This window comes from Dryobates pubescens, chromosome 39 (genome assembly GCF_014839835.1).
Source record: "Dryobates pubescens isolate bDryPub1 chromosome 39, bDryPub1.pri, whole genome shotgun sequence".
NCBI lineage: Eukaryota > Metazoa > Chordata > Aves > Piciformes > Picidae > Dryobates > Dryobates pubescens.
In genome coordinates this window covers 655,625-671,869 of record NC_071650.1, presented here as the reverse complement: position 1 = coordinate 671,869, position 16,245 = coordinate 655,625, and the positions used below count along the sequence as shown (strand labels likewise).

Sequence of the window (16,245 nt, the reverse complement as noted above, 5' to 3'; positions counted from 1 at the left end):
AGAAAAGAAATCCTTAAGGAGCAAAGCTAAATCTAGCATGGATTCTTAGTGAAAGGATGTCATTTGGGTCTGCTTTTTAAGAGTCTGGAAGAGGATGGCTGGCAAGGAAATGCCATGCTCTTGCTGATACAGATGCCAAGAGAGCTGGCCTGAGGCCTGAGTGGAGCTCTGTGGAGGGAGACACATAGGGAAAGCTCCAGTTGTGTCCTACAGCTGCTGAAAACAGGAATATTTTCCTAAGCTTTCTCCTGCATTAAGCTGAAACTTCATTTTTAGCAGTCACTAGCTCAACTCTGAGACTCTGGAAACTGAGAAATGAAATCTGCCCCTACCTAAGGTTATCCAACCTTTCCTAATAGGTGACTATTCTAATGACAGCTATCCCATGGCATGAATTGGTTGCCCAGCCTTCAGTCCTGCTCAAATGGCACATTCCCAGTGATTAAAACGTGTGAGAAACTGAACTCTGGAAACCCATTCAGCATTTGACAAGCCTGAAAACTTTGATGTTAAATATCCTTCTTCAAGTGTTCTCAGTCCTCAGGGTTGTAACTATGGCATTACATGCAATTACTTGTTGTGTTTGCAAGTCCCCAGTGGCAATAATTAGTCTACCTGTTGACACACTGTTTTCTCTACTCCATTGTTAACGTAGGCAATTGATTTACACTTGGGTGTAATTACCATCGCTGATGGTGTCGGAGATGAGCTTCCCCACCAGGGTCCTGTCAATCACCACTTTCTCCAGCTGTGGCCCAGAAAGGCTTAGGGACACCAAGACACCTGAGTGAAAGAGGAGCTGAACCCAAAGAGTGAGAAAACAAGACATCGAGAAGCATTAATAAAGCGAAATGTTCCAAGGTGCACATTAGCAGCTTCCATTACACAGCAATCTCACTTTCAGGACAAAGGCAGACTCCTGGTCGGTGGGGAGATGGCTCAGGATGACTCTGAAAGCACAGCTGTAACACAACACTGAACCACTCGGGGACAAGAACTGTAATTGCCAGGCACTCGAGGAAGACGCATGCTGAGGCACCAAATGGTGCAGAAAATGTGCTGGATTATCTGGAGGGGATGAAAAAGTCTGGAGGAGATCACAATTGTGTCATAGATTGACAGAATGATTTAGGTTGGAAGGGACCTTCAAGATCATCCAGTTCCAACCTACAGCAGCATAAACCCAGGACAAGTTCTCTGTAATATCTCTATCCACGATCTGTTTGAGGGGATCCAGGCATCCTCAGTCAGTTGGCAGATGGCAATGAGCTGGGAGGGAGTATGGATCTACATGGATCAGCTGGAGGGTAGGAAGGCTCTGCACCTGCACAGGCTGCATCCATGGGCTGAGGCCAATGGGATGAGATCCAACAAGGCCAAGGGCTGGGTCCTGCACTTGGGCCACAACAACCCCAGGAAGGCTGCAGGCTTGGGGCAGAGTGGCTGCAAAGTGCCCAGCAGTGAAAGCCCTGGGGGTGTTGGTGTGCAGCTGGCTGGAGAGGAGCCAGGGGGTGCCCAGGTGGGCAAGGAGGCCACCAGCAGCCTGGCCTGGATCAGCAATGGTGTGGGCAGCAGGAGCAGGGCAGGGATTGTCCTCCTGCACTCAGCACTGGGGAGGCCACACCTGCAGTGCTGGGTTTAGTTTTGGGGCCCTCAGTGCAAGAAGGACATTGAGGGGCTGGAGAGGGTCCAGAGAAGGGCAAGGAAGCTGGGGAAGGGTCTGGAGAAGAGGGCTGGGGAGGAGCAGCTGAGGGACCTGTGGGTGTTTAGCCTGGAGGAGGCTGAGGCTCCTGGCTCCTGAGAGGAGGCTGGAGCCAGGTGGGGGCTGGTCTCTTCTAGCTTGCAATGAGTGACAGAAGGAGAAGAAATGGCCTGAAATTGTGCCCCAGGGGAGGTTTAGGTTGGAGATTAGAAGAAACTTGTTGACTGAAAGGGTTCTCAAAGCCTGGCAGAGGCTGCCCAGGGAGGTGGTTGAATGCCCTTCCCTGGAAGTGTTTCAGAGAGGCAGAGCTGTGGTGCTGAGGGCCATGGTTCAGCCCCAGACCTGGCAGAGTTAGACAACAGTTGGATTGGATGATCTTGAAGGGCTTTTCCAGCCCAAAGCGTTCTGTGATGGTACAAAATGGTACAAAATGAGTCACCTCCTTGTCCTGGCTCATGTGTTTAACCAACACTGTCCCAGTCTATCCTCCCATCACTTTCAGGTCACACAGAATGGCCTGGGCTGGAAGGTAGCTCCAAAAGTCATCCAGTTGTTTGCAAATAAGCTCTGATGATGTCTGAAGTAGGCTCACAAAATGCCTGTGATGTGCAATGGATTTGCTAAGAAGAAATGATGGCTCCCCACCCTGCCAACATCTGCCCATGCCTGTGCTTCCACGCTCCCTGACACCACAGATGTCCTTTAGGGTTTTGTCCTAGTAAAAATGTTAGACACAGTTACACTCATGCAGCTTTTTTTGGACAACCTTTCAACACTTCAATTTATCTTTATGTTGAAGTTAGATTAGATAAAATCACAATTTATTTCCAGCTTCATGATGTTAAGCCCAGCCAAGGTTTGACTCTGGTTAGCTGCAACTGCCCAAAGAACCTAGCTGAAAAAAACCCAGTGAGGGTTGAAAGCCAGGAGTTGATGAACTCTGAGGCAAGAAATGATCAAGAAAAGTTAGATGAATGCTCCAGTTCTGAAGTGCTGAATGGAGTTTTTCAGCCTGCAGAAGAGGAGGCTGAGGGGTGAACTCATTGTTCTCTACAGCTCCCTGAAAGGAGGCTGTAGTGAGGTGGGGGTTGGTCTCTTCTGCCCAGTATAGAAGGAGACAGAAGGAGAGCAAATGGCCTGAAATTGTGCCAGGGCAGAGTTAGGTTGGGGATTAGGAAAAATATCTTTACTGCAAGAGTGGTCAGAGATTGGAAGAGGCTGCTGAGGGAGGTGGTGGAGTCCCTGCTCCTGGAGGTGTTCAAGAAACATGGCTCTTGGGGACATAGTTGAGAGGCCATGGTGGTGCTGGGCTGACAGCTGGCCTCAATGACCTTAAAGGTCTTTTCCAACCCAAATAATAAGTTTACCATGAAATACAAACATTTCAACCAAAGGGGGAAGTTGTGGAGCCACCATCCTTGGAGGGCTGTGGCGCTGAGGGACATGGTTCAGTGGTGAGTTGGTAGTGCTGGGTTAATGCTTGGTCTCCATGACCTTGCAGATCTTTCCCAGCCTACATTATTCTATGATTCTGTCTTATCTTCCATCAGAAATATTCTGTAAAAAAGAAAACATTTGTGTGCTTGAATGGAACCTTTGCTGCCTCAGTTCCTTCCTCAAGCAAAGACTGTCAGATGCCAGTGAAGTCTAGCTGCTGTCACACTTATGCTTGCACAGATAAGCTTTGGTGGATGGGGGCAGTCCTCTTGTAAGCATGAATGGGTAGAGGGCAAATGGGGGAGATAGCAAACTTGGCTTGAACACAGATACACAGTGATCCAACTCCAGAAAGCACTGCTCCAGGGGATTGCCCATCACTGCCAAGGAATACAAGCAGACAGAAGAGGCATTATTTACACAAGGCACCAAGTCATTCCAGCTGACAGACACCAAAGCAGGGACAGAAACTCACAGTAATGAAACACATCACACAGTTCTCAGAGTGAAGCACTGGGGAGGTGAAAAACAGAAAGCAGTGGAATCACCTCTACAGCTTTAACAGCCTCAAAACAAGAGATGAAAGCACCACTGCACAGCTACTGGAAGGGCAGGCATTGCCTTGGTACCACTGCACAGCTACTGGAAGGGCAGGCATTGCCTTGGTACCACTGCACAGCTACTGGAAGGACGGGCACTGCCTTGGTACCACTGCACAGCTACTGGAAGGACAGGCACTGCCTTGGTACCACTGCACAGCTGCAGGAAGGGCAGGCACTGCCTTGGTACTTGAACACTGACTAAACCTTTTGGGCCTTGGGCATTCCTCATGCTGGGAAGAAGGGCCACTTAATTTCTGTGTTACTGAGCTGCTGAATGTGAAGGCTGTGACAGAAAGATTGATGTCCTTTGTGTGCCAAAAACAGCTCTCCACTGAGCAAGAAAGACTTAGGAAGGAGCAGAGAATACTCTGGCAAGATTCAGTCCTTCCCCAAATGGCAATGTGCTCCAATATTTGAGTTACTTTGTATTAAGCAAAGGACTTAAGTCCAGACTTAGGGACTGGAGTACAACTTAAGCATGTCCTTAAGTGGATTCCTCTCTCCTGGGAACCCTTAGCCCTTGACTCCTCATTCATGCAGCTTAGCTGCTTATCAGCCCTTCTCCCTCGAAAGATACCTGCAGAGCAAAGGTAGCATTTACTTCTATCTGATTAAAATTGGAAGAGAAGGGAAGTATGCCTGCAAAAAATACTGCTGCCAACTGTTTTCCCTCTCAGAGCCCAACCAACAAAGGGATATGTAAAAGCAGAGGGTTGCAAAGCACTTCTTGTTCCAGCAGGTTCCCAGGGTTTTTCCCCACCTCTTCATTCCAGCTTGCTCTCCTAGCCATCCTGCCATAATTGCCTTGTTGCATGCCTTCTTACAGCTGCAGTTATTGTTGTTACACGTTCCTGTTTCACAACAATCGATGCATTTCTCCTCCCAGCTCCAGCGCTCTCAAACCACACAACACATTCCTGGCTGCCAGCAAACACAACCCAACGCGTTCAGCACCAGGGCAGCGCTCCCCTAAGGAACCGGTGATGGCTACCAGCTCCTCACGTGTCCCAGCCACACGTCTCGACTCTCACACCAGAGCTGCTGCCGTGTGGCACCACGCAGCTTGCCACATCAGCTGCTGATGGGCGCCGGGGCTGATCTAAGGAGCCAGCTCAGCACAAACCGCCGCGAAGCTTAGTTCGGGACCAGCGTCGGCGCTGGGAACGCAAACCCCAGTCACACAGTGTAGGCTGCAACACCAACCAAACGAAATCAAAGCAAAGGCACCAGACAAACCTTTTTAATTAGCAGCTAACAGATACGATTCACAGCTAGTGCTTGGCCTTTCAGACAGTAGAATGATGCAGTGCTGGCAAGCGCTGAATTCGACATCCTAATGCAAACGGCAAACTGAAGCAAGCTGGGAATCGAACGATTCGGCTCAGCCTCATCCATTTTTGCCACCCCACACGGTAAAACCAAACCTGAACCAACGGCATCGTTTCATAGGACTGACTTCAGGAGTTGGTGGCAAACATGGAAAGCATTCCAAAGAATTAGAGAAGGAGACCACGAGGAAGGGAAACAGCCGGAGCTGAGCTGAATATTGACAACATTCATTCCTTAGGTTATTATTCCCCAGCAGGGAAAGCCAAGGAGTAAGTGGTTTATTTAATTATAAACAGTGCAGTGGCATCTCCTTGCAAAGACTGCTTGTCTTTCTTGGCTTCTGTCATCCTTCTTTTATGGCCCATTTATTTTCAAGGCCAGGTTGGATGAGGACTTGAGCAGCCTGGTTGAGAAGAAGGTCTCCCTGCCCGTGGCAGGGAGTTTGGAACTGGATGACTTTTAAGGTCCCTTCAACCCTAAACCATTCCATGAACCTACGAATCTATGAACTAACTAAAGATTAGAGGATTATTTCAGCAACTCAGGTGCTGAGGGCCATGGTTTACCCCAGCCTTGGTTGGACTGGATGAGCTTAAAGGGATTTTCTAACCCTAATGATTCTGTGATTCTAGGATACCAACTCATCACAGGTCATCCACGTTGGGGTTCAGAAGTAAAATAAAGAAGTGGTGTGAGCTTAGATCCTACTGGAACAAGTTCAAACAGAGCTAAAGAACAGACCTCAGTCCTTTAGGGCTCAGCTTAGCTCTTCTAAATAGGAGAACCAGCTCCTTGACAAAAATCTCCCTCCAGTCTGGGTTAGGTTTGCATGGGCTGGCACCAACCCCGGACTGGCACCATCCATCTCAGGAGCTCTAAGCATCACTAGAATGTGTGCTTAGCACTGCAAAAATCAAGGGCAATGGATTCCCTTGGCAACAGACAAGGAAGTCAATAGGACACTTTGACTGCACTGATTGTATAAAAAAGGAATAAGAGAAACCTAGATGCACATACAGTGAAAGATTGAGCAAGGCAGAAAGCTGGGCCAGTGTTAGGGCAGTTGTAGGCAAAGTGGAAGAGCCAATTCTGTGAAATCCACTCCTGCAAGAGCCAGGAGATCTGCAAGCCTTTGAACTGGACTGCACCTTGGGGCACATGCATGAGGCTGAACTGGCTGCTTGCACACAGCTAACCTGACAGTACCTTTATTGTCAGCAGATGCAGGTCTGAAATCCGTAGCCTCCAGTTCCTGCCTGCAGGCTAGTCAGAAGCTGGAGAAAGCAGTGAGGAGTCAGGGATAGTGGTGTTCATGTTGCAGAGGGCACACCAGCAGCAGCACTGCCTTTTTTTCTGACAAATCTGCAGATGGCACCAAGTTAGGTGTCAGTGTTGATCTGCAGCAGGGTAGGGAAGCTCTGCAGAGGGACTGGATCCATGGCCAGCATTAACAGGAGGAGCTTCAACAAGGCCAAGTGCCAGGGATCAACTGAAGGAGCTGGGGATGGTTAGTAGGAAACAGAGGAAGCTGAGGGGGGACCACATGGCTCTCTACAGCTACCTGAAAGGAGGTTATGGAGAGGTTCTTCTCACTAGGTAATTAGTGACAGAACAAGAGGGAAGAGCCTCAAGCTGCAGCAGGGCAGGGTTAGACTGGACAGTAGGAAGAATTTTTCCCTATCAAGAGTGGTCAGGCACTGGCACAGGCTGCCCAGGGAGGTGGTGGAGTCACCAACCCTGGATGTGTTTAAAGGTGGTTTGGATGTGGTGCTTGAGGATATGGTTTAGGGGTGACCCTTGTAGAGTCAGTGGTTGGACTTAGTGATCCTGAAGGTCTTTTCCAACCTGAATGATTCTGTAATTATGTAAAATCAGAGGGGAATCAGAGCACTCTTTCAAATGACAGTCTTGTTCTCCTCATGTCACCTTGCAGATGGTTTTCCACTTGTTCTGCCTTGCTAAAGGTGTTGGGATAACACAAAGGGAATGCCTCCTGGCTTAGCTACAGGCATGGCAGGTCCAGACACACAGAAGGTTTCTGGAGCAGTGTGATGGTTTCTGAGTTCAGTAATTTCATTTCCTGAGAGTGATTTATTTCACTCTGTACTGCTACTAAACCCCAAAGAGCTAGTAAAACAGATACTATAAATAAATCACAGGCTCAGTTTCAGTCCAAACTACTGAAACTGAGGGCAGTCAGGGCAGTTCACTACACCAAACTCTCCCTGCTGTTTGCTTAGCACTGACATTTAATACAAACATGAACCCTTTCTACCAGCAGCCTCTCATGCAGCTGCCCAAAGCAGTGTGTGTATCCAGGGCTGCAGCAAGAGAAGTGTGGCCAGCAGGACCAGGGAGGGGATTCTCCCGCTCTGCTCCACTCTGCTGAGACCCCACCTGGAGCTCTGTGTCCAGGTCTGGAGCCACTCTTACAGGAAGGATCTGGAGGTGCTGGAAAGGGTCCAGAGAAGGGCCAGGAGGGTGAGCAGAGGGCTGGAGCTGCTCTGCCATGGAGACAGACTGAGAGAGCTGTGGTTGTTCAGTCTGGAGAGGAGAAGGCTCTGAGGAGACCTTCTTGTGGCCTTCTAGTATCTGAAAGCTGGGGAGGAACTTCTTAGTGTGTCAGGGAGTGATAGAACTGGGGGGGGATGGATCCAAACTAGAGGAGGGGAGATTTAGATTAGATGTCAGGAAGAAGTTCTTGCCCATGAGGGTGGTGAGACACTGGCACAGGTTGCCCAGGGAGGTGGTGGAAGCCTCCTGCCTGGAGGTTTTTCAGGCCAGGCTGGCTGTGGCTGTGAGCAGCCTGCTGTAGTGTGAGGTGTCCCTGCCCAGGGCAGGGGGTTGGAACTGGATGATCCTTGGGGTCCCTTCCAACCCTGGCAATTCTGTGATTCTGTGACTGCAGCAGAGCTGTGACACGGGTAGCACCATGATGTGATCAGCACTTTCTGCTGATGGAGTGAATTGTTCTGTCCTTAGAACTAAACCCCACGTGCACAACAGCTTTCCCAGGAGCTTTCCATCAAATGACACTCCTGTAAAATGCTCAAAGAAAGATGAGCAGCAGAAAACCAAATTGCTTGACATAAAAATAGATAGAAGACAGCTTTTCTGTTCTAGACTCTCCAATGACTCATCTTCCTCAGTTTGCTTTTCTTTTGTTGGAGAGCTTCTACTTTCAAGCAGACAGAAAGTAGAGTCATACTACAATTTTTTTTGGCAGAACAGTCTGGAGCCTGTTAGAGACTTCAATTATCAGCAATTATTGTACAAAAAGAAAACCCAAAACAATTTGGTTTGTGATTGAGAAACCAAAAGGTGAATTTAAGGATAGAGAAATAGCAGTGAGTATTTTTCTCTAACTGTGGCTAAGTTAGAAGCTATGCTACCACTGGCAGCCTTGCAATACAAGCCACCTAAAACCCCCTAAATTTGCCAAGCTATCCCTTTCTGTGACTCAATATGGGTTAGGAGGTGATCTGCTGAAGAGCAGCCCTATGGAGGACCTGGAAATGACGGTGGGCAGCAAGTTCTGCATGGGACAGCAATGGGCCCTGGTGGCCAAGACAGCCAGTGGGGTCCTGGGGTGCATTCAGAAGAGTGTGTCCAGCAGATCCAGGGAGGTTCTCCTCCCCCCCTACTCTGCCCTACTGAGGCCTCACCTGAGCTATTGCATCCAGTTCTGGGCTCCCCAGTTCAAGAGGGACAGAGATCTCCTGGAGAGAGTCCAAGGGAAGGCTCCAAGGCTGCTGAAGGGACTGGAGCATTGCCTGGTGAGGAGAGGCTGAGAGCCCTGGGGGTGTTTAGTCTGGAGGGGAGAAGGCTGAGAGGGGACCTGATCAATGTCTATCAATAGCTGAGGGGTGGGAGTCAGGAAAGCAGGGACAGGGACAGGCTCTGCTCACTTATGCCCTGTGATAGCACAAGGGGCAATGGATGTAAACTACAGCACAGGAGGGTCCAACTGAACATAAGGAGGAACTTCTTCACTGTAAAGGTCTTAGAGCCCTGGAGCAGACTGCCCAGAGAGGTTGTGGAATCTCCTTCTCTGGAGCCTTTCCAGCCCTGTCTGGCTGTGTTCCTGTGTGACCTGTGCTGGATTCTATGGTCCTGCTCTTGCAGGGGGCTTGGACTGGAAGATCTCCAGAGGTCCCTTCCAACCCCTAACAGCCTATGATGCAATATAGAGCCAGACCTAGCAGGGTGAGATAAAATCATCCATCTTGTACAAGAAACAAGTTAAACTGTATTTTTTCCTTTTTGTTTATGCAAGCTGGAACTACTCAAGAGGATGGATGCTAAGTCAAAAATAGAGCTGTACACAGAAGTGATGTCAGCTACAGGTGCTGTGTTCTGCAGGCAGGGTGATCCAACACTGGCAAGAAGCTCACTCTTCAGATTGTATTGGTAAGGAATAGGGTGGATGCAGACAGATGGGAGGAGAAGTAAAGTGAGAGGGAGAATGGGTGGGGAAGTGAAATGAAGAGCCAGGAAACTGGGAAGCAGATGAATACACTCATGGCTAATTGACTCAGTGTTCCTTTCCCAAATCCCTTTCCTACTCAGAACAATAACAACAGGAGTAAAAAAAAAAAGGAGTCTTCTAAATCACCATACAATTAATATTGAAATCAGCTCTAGAAGATTAACATTCACAGCTATATACCATGTAATCTGTACACGAATGCTACACATTGCTCAGAGATAAGAGCTGATAGGCAAATGTAGCTTCAACAGGAATAGCTTTATTATTGATCCAGAAGGATTATGTACCCTTTGGCACATCAGCTCTTTAGAAACTTTGCTCTTCTTCAGGCCATTCCTGGAATTTCAGCTCTATACTGTTCCAATATTTAATACTCACCCTGCTGATACACATTTTGAACTACCTGAATGAGTGAATGGATTCTGAATCTGGAAAAGCATCAAAGTTAAGTGCAAAACAAACCAGTGCAATACTGATGGCACTCCCCCTGCTGAAGCAGCTCCACCACAAGGCACATGCCTCTCCAGCACCAAAGACTGCAGAAGCTTCTAGCACACACAAGGTATTTTTCAGAAGCAGCCCATGCTCTGTTCAGATCTCCCTCCTGCTCTGTGCTGATGAGGGTATGGAGAGCTGTTTGTGGAACTCAGACAGAGAAGACAGCCACATGCCTGCCATGTGTCACACTACCTCCTGTTCCCCAACCTGATTAATGATCTAGCTGGTTTAGAGTTACAGCCTTCCTCCCACATTACACAAGCACAAAGGGTTGCAACAAACATGTCAGTAATTAAGATATAAACATGTAACCCAACACAGGTTCCAGACCTGTCTCTATCTGCTCCCTCAGCCTGACATTTGGAGGTACAGGATACTTTGAGTTTTCCCCCACAAAACAATCTCACAGAATTAGGGCTGTTTAATGCAATTTTTCTACTTGCTAAAACCATTCATATTTTTGGTTTGTAGCATCTGCTTTAGGTTAGAAATGTAAATAACCACAGCCCAGGGCTGTGGCTGAGGTGCAATGCCTGGAGACATTGAAGATCAGACTCAATGTGGCCCTGGGCAGCCAGCTGTAGTTGGAGGTGTCCCTGCTGAGTGCAGGGGACTTGGACAAGATGACCCTTGAGGGTCCCTTGATACAATCTGTGACTGCCTAGGTAAGAGGAGCCCACGTTAAAACCACCCAAGGATCTTCTGGGCCAGTGAACACTGCAGCACTCCTGCAGCAATCACCCAATGGCTTGTGGGCTCCACTGACTGAATGTTCCAAGAGCTTCTCCAAACGTACCTGGCAGATCTGTTTGCTCTTCCACTTGCTCAGTACACATTGACCGCTCTGCATCAAGTCCTAAAGGACAAGAGAAAGCAGAGAGCAGGGCTGGCAGCGTGCACTGGCACTGGCGGCTGGCGCTCCTGCGTGCCAAGCAGGGAGATGAAGCACAACGCTGTGGCCGCTTCAAGCGGCCCGCCAGACAAAAGCACACTGAGCAGCATGGGGAGAGCTGCTGAGAGGGCTATGGAACCCACAGTAGCTACTGCTGCACGTGAGCCCCTTCTGAGACATACCTCTGCCTCCTTGAGAGCATCTCGCAGCTTGTCTGGGCGCCTGGTCCTCAGGATCCAGGGAGAATCTCGAGCTGGCAAAGAGAAGCATGAAGAAAGAAGATACAGAAATGTGTCTATTCAATCACAGAATTGTTTCACTTGGTAAAGACCTCCAAGATCATCCAGTCCAACCACCAACCCAACACCACCATGGTCTCTAAACCACATCCCCAAGTGCCACGGCCACAGGTTTCTAGAACACCTCCAGGGATGGGGACTCCGCCACCTCCCCGGGGAGCCTGTTCCAATCTCTGACCACTCTTGCAGCAAAGACATTTTTCCTGATTTCCAACCTGACCCTCCCCTGGCACAATTTCAGGCCATTTTCTCTCATTCTATCACCTGAGACTAGGGAGCAGAGACCAACCTGGCTCTGGCCTCCTCTCAGGGAGCTGTAGAGAGCAATGAGGTCTCCCCTCAGCCTCCTCTTCTCCAGACTGAACACCCCCAGCTCCCTCAGCCACTCCTTCTAAGACCTGTTCTCTCTCTCTCTTTATATATATATATGTATAAAAAAAGTGTCTCTGTGTGCATATATTAGAAAAATAAGAATGATGCAATTCTATAATTTAGATGTAAGATTATAGAATTGCATAATTCTCATTATTAATAATTCTATTCTAATGTACACACCTATATAAATGTATGCTATAAGTATTAAAAAAGATAAAACATTAAACTATATTAAATTGATATATTACAGAAATAGATTCTATGCAAATAATAAATGTATATAAATAGTATAAATCTGTGGGGAAGAAATGGTTCCAAGCTGCACCAGGGCAGGCTCAGGCTGGATGTCAGGAACTATTTCTGCCCTGGAAGGGTTCTCAGACATTGGAATGGTCTGCCCAGGGCAGTGCTGCAGTCACCATCCCTGGGGGTGTTCCAGCAGCCTGTGGAGCTGTGCTTAGGGACATGGTTTGGTAATGACCCTGCAGTGCTGGGTGGAGGGTTGGAGTAGATGAGCTTGGAGGGCTCTTCTAACAGGATGTTTGCTGTGATTCTGTGATTCCATGTTAACTCAGATCCAAGCTCTCCAATCCCATATCCTATTCTTTGCTACTAGCATTCCATTCCATCCATTCAAAACACAGGCACTAAGGTGTCTGCAAGAGTATCTGGGCCCGCAGAGGTGTGAACGGCAGGCTGACACTGACCACCTCAACTTACAGCATGGAGCAGAGTTAGCTTGAGGATTTCTTCCTGAAAAGTTGCTCTGCAGAAGCTGTGAACTCAAGCAAACAAGAACCTGCATGGCTGTTGCAGTCCTTCAGCAAACCTATTCATGTTCAGAAAACTCCTGTGAAGGTTCTGCCCTAGCACAGAACTCCTGAAACCCAGAGGCAAAGCTTCTCCTAGCCAATTGATTCATCTTCAGAAAACTCCTGTGAAGATCCTACCCCTAGCATGGAACTTCTGAACACAGGAGGCAAAGCTTCCTCTGGAGCTGCTAATAACTGCCTTGTTTCATGGCCTAGAATCAAGCTCTAAGAACTTGTGAGATGTCATCACTGAAAAGTGAGCAGTTTTCTGTTCCCAAGTAGACAATTAAAACCAGGAGAAACTGGAACACATTGTCTTTTGCAAATCTAGCCTCTGTACAGGAAACCTGATGAAAAGTTTTGCCCTCCAAGCTGTCAGTCTGCATGCCAGCTTCCAGCCTGAGCGACTCAACAGCTGGCTTTAAACCTCCCTGCACAACAGGAGCTCACAATGGAAGTGCCAGAGAGTGAGAAACTGCAGGACTCCATACATCAACAGAGGAGCACACCAACGTACAACTGCTCTTTGTATTTCACTGGCCTGAAGCCAGTGTTGGTGGAACTGCTCTGATAATATTAATTAGACATGTAAGATCACATTTTCAATGGGTGCCTTCATAAACACTGCAATATTCATCCACAACTGCAAAATGGGGAAGTGCCTCTGTACAGATCCCAAACTACACAGGCAAAGCAGCAGCCGTGCCAGGCACTGCTCTGTGCTGGGCAACCCCTCTATTTACAACAACAAGCTGCTGCAGCTCCTGTTCCTTTTGCCTCTCACCCATACAGAATCACAGAATGGCTCAGGTTGGAAGGGACCTCAGAGATCACCTACTCCAGCCTCCTGCTGTGGGCAGGGACATCTCTCAACTAGGTTGCCTAAGGCCTCATCCAACCCGGCCTTGAATGCCTCCAGGGAGGAGGCAGCCACAGCCTGCCTGGGCAACGTGTTCCAGAGTCTCACCACCCTCCTACTGAAGGAACTTCTCCCTCAGCTCCAGTCTAACCCTGCTCTGCCTCAGCTTCAAACCATTCCCCCTTGTCCTGTCTCTAGACACCCTCAAGAAAAGTCCCTCTGCAGCCTTCCTGCAGGATTCCTTCAGCTATTGCAAGGCAGCTCTGAGGTCCCCCTGAAGCCTTCTCTTCTCCAGGCTGAACACCCTGAGCTCCCTCAGCCTGTGCTCACAGCAGAGCTGCTCCAGCCCTTGGCTCATCTCTGTGGCCTCTTCTGGCCTCACTCCAACAGTTCTGTGTCCTTCTTCTGCTGGGGATGCCAGAACTGGACCAGTATTGGAGGTGGGGTCTGAGCAGAGTCAAGTAAATATAGAAGACAACAGTTGGGGCTTCTGCATAACAGAGCTCAGCACACAGCCAGGGAGCACCATTTAGTGCTGTTGATGTGGAACATGGTTAGGAGGAAGGTCACTTAGCCATCAACTCTTTTGTAAGAGGTGAAAAGCACCATTTGATCCTTTTCTTTTTAACTAAATCAATGCTACAATTTAACTTATGCACAAGGTCTCCAAAAGTATCTGGAAGTCTTAAGAACTGGTGTGGCCTCACTGCCAGGAAGGACAAAGAATTGAAATGGTTTAGTGCTCATGTTGGTGCTGGGTATAAGGTTGGACTTGGTGATGATCTTAGAGGTCTTTTCCAACCTTGATGATTCTGTGATAACCCCTCCTGAGCCATCAGTATGATAAGATCTCATGTTAAGGCAATCCTTGCAGCACACATATTACCTTGTGAAGTCATCTGAAAATTAAATCAGATTTTTCAGGATTGTCTTGAATGCTCTGAGCAACAATAACTGTGCAGGAGTTGTAACATCTGAGCTACAGGAAAGTTGTACTCATATCAAAATCTGTAACTGTGTGTCACCAGAAGCTGAAATTGCTTTTAATCAGGTAATGCAGCAACAGCTACAAGCGTTCTCTGAAGGCAGCTGGTTGTTACCTGGAATGTTAATTTGGCTGAAAGTATTTTAGTGATAACTTTCAGCTTTGAGGCAGCTGATCTTTCACTTCCAGTGCTGGTTGGGAAAATGCTTATTGCTCATCTTTTCCTAAGGAAAAGTTGGGGTTGTGATCACTTCTGTGGTTCCTCTCGCCAGGGGGGTTGAGAAGCAATACACACCACCATGCTTAGTGCCACAAAACAGATTAATCAGGAAGGAGTAACTCCAACTGACCAGTTGTTGTGTGCTGTGGAGTGCTGTGACCATCTCTCTTAGATGGCTGGTGCAGAAAGTTACATCAGAAGCAGTCTGTGGTTATTTGAATGCTTTCCCTGGGCATCCCCAACCCAAATGAACAATTTGGTTTTACTGCCACATAAAACTCAGGAAGCATCCTTACATTCTGCTGGCTTTTGCTTCTCTTCCAAGCAACCATGCTTCATCTGTGATGCTAAGGGAAAAGAAAGAGGAAAGGATGAGTGGCAATCCCAAAGTCTGCTGTCAGCAAATAGCAATCTTAAGAGAGCAGATTCACACAAGCAGCTCCCACAGCTCCGGTGTTGTCAGCTTGTGAGGCAGATATGAAATGTGCAGCGGAGGAAAGGTTTCCGCAGCCCAGTGCCGCTGCCCAGCCTCCCACCCCAGCACACAGTGAAGTGAGCTCGGACAGGGGGACTGAACAAGACGGTCTGCAGAGGTCCACGCTGGGATTCGGGGATGCGGTGCGCTGCAGCCGCCGGCAGCAGGGTGGCCGGGCCGCGGGGATGCCGTGCGCTGCAGCCGCCGGCAGCAGGGTGGCCGGGCCGCGGCGGTCCGTGCGCAGCGCCGCAAGCGCCAGGCGCAGCCCGCGGGGTGCCCGCGCCGGGCTCCGCTCCGGGCTCCGCTCCTGCCGCGCAGAGGAACGAGCTGCGGCCGAGCAGCCCTGCTGCGCCAGGCTGCAACTTCCAGGATTAACGGGATTGATCGGACAGAAAATCGATGCTGGCTCCGCAGCGGCCGCCGCGGACACGGGGCAGGGCTGCGGCCGGCCGGGGCCTGCGCTCAGCGCGCTCACGATGCCCTCTGCTGGGGCTGCGGCACACGCCCAGGGAACCCCCACACGCACCCCGGCCAACCCCCAGGGAACCCCCAGAGAGACCCCTGGGAAACCCCCAGAGAGACCCCCAGGTAACCTCCATATAAACCCCCAGGTAAACCTCCAGATAGACCCCAAGGTAAACCCCAGATAGACCCCCAGGTAACCTCCAGATAGACCCCCGGGTAGACCCCCAAGAAAACACCCCAGTAACCTCAGATAGACCCCAAGGGAAACCCCCAGGGGAACCCTCTAATAGACCCCCAGATAAGCCCCCAGCTAAATGTCCAGATAGACCCCCAGTGCCCAGGAGCTGATATCTCTCCTGGGATGTACCATGCCTCACACATCCAGCCCCCAGGAGCTGATGTTTGGCTTTTGGTGTGCATCATCCCTCAGACACCCAACACTCATGTCCTTGGCCATGGTGTTTTCCAGAGCAAGCATTTAGTGTTCAAGATTTGACCTTGGCAAGTTTTGTTCAGCTCTAGTTGTGGTTGTTTTTATTTTACCTGCTTCCTTCTTGTCCTGGTACTGGTGGATCCCAATGTCTCCATCTGCACAAATGAATGTAAATGCAGTTAATGATGGATGTGACACTGGAAACAAAACACAACTTAGTAACTTAGCAAGCCTCAGCATCTCCAGTTTTGCTGGCTGGACTGAAGCATCAGAGCTTGGCTCAGATACCTGAAGGCTGTGAGGCCATTCAGAGACTTGGACAGACTGAGAGCTGGGCACAGAGGAACCTAAGGAGGCTCAACAAGGATCAGTG

The 16,245-nt window shown here is 49.2% G+C and overlaps 1 protein-coding gene across 2 annotated transcripts in view; it reads right to left on the bottom strand.

Annotated features, from left to right (window-relative positions):
* WDPCP (WD repeat containing planar cell polarity effector) overlaps positions 1-16,012 on the bottom strand; it is a 114,827-nt gene extending 98,815 nt beyond the window's left edge. For both annotated transcript variants that reach the window (XM_054177264.1, XM_054177265.1), the window contains exons 1-5: positions 15,983-16,012; positions 14,796-14,846; positions 11,132-11,202; positions 10,854-10,913; positions 685-799 (exon numbers count right to left, since the gene is read on the bottom strand). In XM_054177264.1, coding sequence (XP_054033239.1) covers positions 685-799; positions 10,854-10,913; positions 11,132-11,202; positions 14,796-14,838 — 289 coding nt within the window. In that variant the 5' untranslated portion in view covers positions 14,839-14,846; positions 15,983-16,012. The remainder of the gene's footprint in view (positions 1-684; positions 800-10,853; positions 10,914-11,131; positions 11,203-14,795; positions 14,847-15,982) is intronic.
* Positions 16,013-16,245: the final 233 nt, after the last annotated feature.